Genomic DNA, 6873 nt, shown 5'->3' with positions numbered 1-6873 from the left:
TACTGGACAATTATTGGATGTGTTGCACTGTTGCAATGGGGGCCAAACTGACGAGGTTACGGTCCTGGGCGGAACATAATGTCGTATAATCGTAAATACGTGCACTGGCAGTAGATATTGTGATATACCGTATTTTGAGTTGGAATCGAGCACTTGAGGTGTCAACAAATCTACATTAACCTTTTGAAAACAAGATTTTGTTGCAGCCAAAACATGCTTCTGGCGTGGTTACCGAATGCCAACCAATCCAGTATCTATCAAAATCTGCTAGGTGTTTCTCGATGATTATTTGCACAATGCTGCATCATCTGCCAATAAACTCATTACTTATCAAATAATGCAGACCGTGCTATAATCTTAAGAAACATGAAACGTAGTGTAAGCGCAGCATGCAATGCAAGAAAAAAAAAACAACTAATCAGAAATGAAGCTTTCAGAAACAGCATACTTCTAAAAGACTGAACAGAACTGGACGGAGTCTGCATCATAATCGCACTGGTATCAACGGTCGACAAGACGTCACCGGGTGTGTGCTGTAAAGTACTGTTTGAGACCGTAGGAAATACAATTCCAAGATCATTGCTGGAAGATGTTGCAGCAGCACTTCCAGTATCAGTGCCTGAAAAGGATCATGCAGTTGTTCACAAAAGCAGAATTACTGAGCATCTGCAACCTTGTATAATCGTAAATTAGTGCGCAACTGCGCATGCAGTACATATTAGCCCACATATTGGATAGCTCCACGCCATAAAAATCATTGCTCAAAAAAAAATTGACTGCAAAATCACGACGCAAGTTGCAGTAACTAACCCATATCTCTTCAGATATTTGAAAAAGTAGGCTAGTTTTTCTGATTTAATAAATAGTGCTAGCATATAGGCCTACCTTTCTGAGTTTGACCCAAAAAGTTCACAACTTGGAATTTCTTTCCTTCCTGCAAGAACTCTGCAATTTGTCGTAAATTATCCAGGGTGTATTGGAATTCATCCATTCCTTGTTCAGATATCATTAACGCAATCTTCTGGGAAATATCTTGAACACGGCGATACTTTTGCTGTTCTGATAAAACACATCTTCTTTGAGGCTTGTTAAGAATCTCAACAGCTGGTAATGTGGATGCAGGACCGTTGTCCAGTGAGTTTCTTGTCAGGCGATGGGATTTAAGAAAATATTGCATTGTCCACCGTTCTGAACAAAGATTGGGATTGTACTCTGACATATGGAGCTGCCTTCTAACTGCCAAGACATGCCTACAAGGTAGCAGCATTGATGATGTGAATCCACAAGGACATGCTGTTGTTGTGACTGCCAATTCCCCATGGACACGAGATTTTACTATGGCAGAATCATTCAAAATCTCTGACATGACAACCTTTTCCGCTAACTTGAATTGTTGTTGCACATGAATATATGCAAATGGTGTCAGTAGCTGTTGGTATTGTCTCTCCGCCACACTTGAAATCGCATCAATTGGAACCTTAAGGAAAGCATTTGACGCTTTGTGGTCACGTTCGGTGGAAAGAGATTGGATACATGCCATCAGATCTTTAAAAAACATGGTCATTCCTGAGTATCTTGTTATGACACTTTTCAACTTTCCATTGATGGATTCCAGTCGATTATTAGTTCTGTTCAAAAAATTAGCTTTCAAGTTGCTCAGTCCATCCACCCATTGATGTCGAATAGCATGCCAGTTATCGTTATAATATGTTGTGACAGCAATTGGGACTGTGTCAACGAATTGGTTATACAGTAAATTATAAGCTGACTCATTTTTGGCATTTGCCAGTTTTCCTAAAATTTCCAGTGATACCTGCCTTTGGGCTGAAGAAATGCCTAATTTTTCCATAGAAACTTCTCTACGAAAAGTGCGAAGGGTATGAAAATAGCAAATTAAAATTTCTGCAGTAGGCAGCATTTTCATCATGGCATCCCGCTCTGTCATGTCTTTGTCAGCCATTACAACCTCCACTTTATCCCAAGCTGGATTGTGGAGTTTAAACTGAGTTAACAGCTTGCTGATGGTCAGTTTGTCTTCAGTGGCTACAAGCCACAGACACACAATTTCACTCTGACCTAAGCCATCAACATTCAGCATCACATATAATGGCATTCTCAAGTCATTAAGTTTGTAGGTTGCATCAATCAGCAGCATTTCGGGATATGCCGCAAAGGTTTCCCGCATGTCTTTCGTTTGAAAGTATATCGCCTGCAATTGTTTGTCATCATCTGCAAACACATCTACTGCAGCACCTGAAATGAAAATAAACTGAGGATTAGTATACCCTACAAAGCAAGAATCTTGACAATCCTGGGCCAGACTAAAATAGCGCAAAACAATTAGGCCTATTAGGCACTCCATCAGATTTAAAAGCAAAAACATCAACTTTTAGTGAAATTTGTTTTCTATTCTATGTTATTTTAATTATTGGCCAGAGGAAGGATGTTTAGGCCTTTGGTAATATTTACATCATATAATCAATGTTCCAACTGAGCGGTTGTATACCACTCTCACCCCATTCTCTAAAAGATGCCACATTGCAATGCTTAGGGTCCGTTAAAAGGATCCATTAGGAGTAAACTTTTACGTAGATTTCAAATTTAGCAATGTTTTCTATTTCTATCCACTCAAAGTAGAATTGTTTCAAGATATTGAAGACCTTTGATTGAATTCCTTGATCCCGCTTTCAATCTTACAATCCCCATAGCGCCTTATGTTGCAACAAAAATCTTTGGAGCATGAGTTTGGGAAAGTAGAATGAATTCTTGTGAAGAAAATGAAGCAAAAAATACTCTCAATTGACCCTTTATAGCTCAATGTTGCAAATTTTCCACACGTTGTAGGGTACTGCTAATGTTCTGTGTTGGTTATACTAGACAAACGTTTTCTGAATAGAAAAACGTCTGAAAATTAGATATTTTTCTTGTGTAGCCTACTATGATGTGCGTACTGGTAATCCGCAGTTTGCTGCAGTAGACGGAGTCTATTGACCGGTAAACCAGGCGGTCAACACTTTAAATTGAACTGGCAATGGTGAGATTGAACCAACGTCATCGAAATAATTCATCTGCAGTCTAAACCATTACGGCAAGAGGTCAATCGCGAATTGCTTAATTGACATTATATCTGAAATGGTTCAAGAAGAATGCTCACAATATCATGTGACACTCAATCTGCAGCAGCGACCTGTAGATTGCAAATACGCCTACGGTGTTGACCAATGTTACAGGCAACCTGGTAGCCTATTCTTGCATTGCTGCAGTACTACAATGATGCAAAAAATTAGATTTTTCCAAGGTCATGACCCTGACCACAGCTTGCACACACACATCAGGCTCTAGGCCGGAGTCACATCACCTCCAGTACGGAGCCAGAATTTGACCGGAACCGGAGCTCATTCTATCACTACTTATCATACTGCACATAGAAATTAGAAAGTCATCTCTACTATTTAGCATGAACATATCTTGTACTGTATAACAGACAAAAAAGTTTTGTCTGTCGACTAACCTTTTTCTTTGTTCATTTCATTAATAAGTTCATCATAGGTGTTTTCATACAAAGGTCTCTGTTTTGCGGCAATATTATGCAGATCTTTAAGAATAACTGTTTTTCCTGTAGAAGCTGCAATGTGCTTTTGTACCAACTTTTTATTTGCTTTGGTGGCAAGCATTTCTCCGATCACACTGCTTTCTGTTTCATTTAATCTTCGTTGTTTAGGCATCAAATTAAATGCATTCTGAAAAATAATTTATATGCACATAATCAAGAAAACGACATATCTTTTGACAGGTGTCCAACCCACAGAGATGGGCAAGATCACCAGGTTTGGTGAATCGGCGGCTTGAATATGACCAGTTTCGCACAAACTGGTCATATTCAGCATGTGCGTAGTCATGCGCGCAAAGTGAAATGACCACTTTACCGTGTCTTACGATGAAGTCAAGATCAGAAAAACTGTCTTGCAACATTCTTAACGTGTTTTAGTACAGTAGCAAACAATATTTGAACTTCAAGTGTCATAATCAAAATGCAATTATACACGAAAAGTAATTTTTTGGATAGAGGGGGTTTTGGACGGAAATTTCAATTTTTTTTACTAGTGGTCTTAGAATGTACTGTTGTATCCTAAAACCTGGATTAAAATTGAATTTGAAAAAAAAGCCGATTAACCCCCCCCCCTAATGTTATTGCTCTTTTTTATCCTTCACATAATTTCTGATGAAAGCCTCCTTATCATATACAGGGCTAGTGTGACCATAGCTCAAAGGCTATGACTACTACAAAGGGTTATTTCCACTTACTTCATTGAAATCATGATTATGATCATTGACATTACTAATCTCAGTGATGCATAGCGCTTTTCCATCTGACGTTGCATTTACTTTGATTCCAAATGGACAACCTTTGATAAAAGTACTGAAAAACAACAAAGATGAGGTGACATAGGCCGTGTTGAATCACCCATAAGTACACCTGAATTAGCCATAACTCACGTTAAAGTAGCCTACCTGCAAGTCATGTCAAATTGCCCATAAGTTGCATCCAATTACCTATAAGCCCACCTGAATTACCCATAAAGTCACGTTGAATTACCACAAGTTCAGCCGAGCATTCTCATAAATCTAGTCGATTTACCCATAAGTGACGTCAAATTGCCAAAAAGCTGCGTTGAAGTACCCATAAGGCATGTCTTTATGGATAATTTCATGAGACTTACGGGTAATTCGACGAATTGTGCTGATGAGCAATTCGACGTAACATATGGGTAAATTGACAAAACTAATGGGTAATTCAATGCAACTTAGGAATAATTCTGGGCATGACAATTCAATGGAAATTACAATAGACAGCATGCGGGAATGGTTCAGCAGAATATATGCATTTTGCTAAGTTCTAAGCATTCATAAGGAATGTAGGCAATTTGCACTTATGCAAAACTCAATCTATTAGCAAAACTTATTACAATAGACAGCATGCGGGAATGGTTCAGCAGAATATATGCATTTTGCTAAGTTCTAAGCATTCATAAGGAATGTAGGCAATTTGCACTTATGCAAAACTCAATCTATTAGCAAAACTTATTACAATAGACAGCATGCGGGAATGGTTCAGCAGAATATATGCATTTTGCTAAGTTCTTAGCATTCATAAGGAATGTAGGCAATTTGCACTTATGCAAAACTCAATCTATTAGCAAAACTTATGCATATAGGCTACATGAGTAGCTCAACCTATGGGCACCAAGGACAAAACCATCATTACTTACCTTTGATTTGGTCTTTTTCCTTGACTACATGATTTGGGTGTTCTTCCTCCATGCACACAAGCATACTGTATTGTACGATACTTCAACTGTTCATTCCAGGTTTTTGTGGATGTAAGTGCTAGACGTCGTTTTGCGCGTTCAATTGTTATGGAATTTCTCACATAAACATTGACAAAGTTTTCTTTTTCCCATTGCTTAATAGCCGAAGAAAGTGTCTCAAAACTGTAATATAATGTTCCCTTCGTAATCATGATGACGATGGATTCATTGACGTGTAGTTTCGATCAGCAAAATCAGCAACTACCGCGGTTCACTCTACGATCAAGTGTGCAGCACAAGCCAATACGCATGCGCGCGAAATTACGTATGAGCGTCGTCGGATGAAACGCCTGAGCGCATTAAGGTCTTGCTCGAGTAAACAACGTCTTGCTTGAGTGGTGCTTGTAAGAATAGCTTCAGAGGCTAGTTTTACAATATGTTGTAAGAATAGCCACTTCGAAATCTTTATCTATTAAATCTGGAACTACCCTGCTTCTTTGTACATGAAGAAACCTAAAGGTCAGGCGGTGCTAATTCGGCTACCAAGGTGTACACTTGAACAACACATTTCAGGATTGCTCTCCAATCCTCATTCAATGGCACCCAGTGAATGGATTAATTCACAGACAACAAGAGGAAACTTCACTACAGTATGTTAATCTCAGTAACTGGCCTGTGTCAGTAGTTCAAAGCCTTTTGCTGGCTGCTTTATTTTTGTAAATGAAATTCACCATCATAAAACCCGTCAGAACCAAAAAAATAATTTATATTTGCCTTCTACAACGTCAAACTCTGGTAAGAAGATGCTATGTTTTAAGGCAGTGGCTATTTGACCGTCTCCGGTCTTTGAATCTGAAACACTATTTGACCGGTCATGACGTCACTGCATAAGCACTTCTTTCTTTTTCTCTTTCAAAGCAAAAGACGAGAAGCGCCGAGATAAGTTCTAAATTCACCACGTATGTATTCGTCAACTCAGTTCGTGGCGCGTAGGGTTCGTCTCCGGCTCCCAATCTAGAGGGGTGAGTTCGATACTATCCAGAAGCATTCTTTTTTTCATTCTTTTTTTTCTAAATTTTGACCCAAGCGCATTTATGTGGTCAATTTTTAATTTGAGTAGCCTACAGTCCAAGTTAGTTAATAGTTCTCAAGTATAGTTCTCAAGTTAGTTATATACAATACTTCTTTTAAAAGAAATGATAATGGTAAAACCATTTTTTAAAGAAGTATTGTATATAACTAACTTGAGAGAAAAATGTAGGGTCGTTCGGCAACACACGTTCACTTATGACGATCGGAAAATTACCAAGAGAAATTCTCAAATTCCAGCAAATTAAAAAAACTCCAACATTATTACTCACATTTGAAAAGACATAAAAAATGGGCTGTAGGCTACTCAAATTAAAAATTGAGCACAAAAATGCGCTTTGGGTCAAAATTTAGATAAAAAAAAATGAAAAATATGAATGCTTCCGGATAGTATCGAACTCATCCCCTCTAGATTGGCAGCCGGAGACGTATCGCACGCGCCACGGACTGAGTTAAAGAATACGTGTTGAAGTTA

The 6873-nt window shown here is 38.5% G+C and overlaps 1 protein-coding gene across 1 annotated transcript; it reads right to left on the bottom strand.

The window, feature by feature from the left end:
- Positions 1–868: 868 nt before the first annotated feature.
- On the bottom strand, positions 869–5521 carry LOC145766857 (uncharacterized). Its single transcript, XM_082578559.1, has 4 exons — positions 5271–5521; positions 4306–4420; positions 3512–3740; positions 869–2253 (listed from the first exon to the last, which is right to left on the bottom strand). The coding sequence occupies exons 1-4, from the start codon at positions 5519–5521 to the stop codon at positions 869–871; spliced, it is 1980 nt and encodes a 659-aa protein (XP_082434685.1).
- Positions 5522–6873: the final 1352 nt, after the last annotated feature.

This window comes from Aplidium turbinatum, chromosome 3 (genome assembly GCF_918807975.1).
Source record: "Aplidium turbinatum chromosome 3, kaAplTurb1.1, whole genome shotgun sequence".
NCBI classification, from domain to species: domain Eukaryota; kingdom Metazoa; phylum Chordata; class Ascidiacea; order Aplousobranchia; family Polyclinidae; genus Aplidium; species Aplidium turbinatum.
Note: the sequence above shows the minus strand (reverse complement) of the source record. Positions and strands in the feature narration are given on the sequence as shown.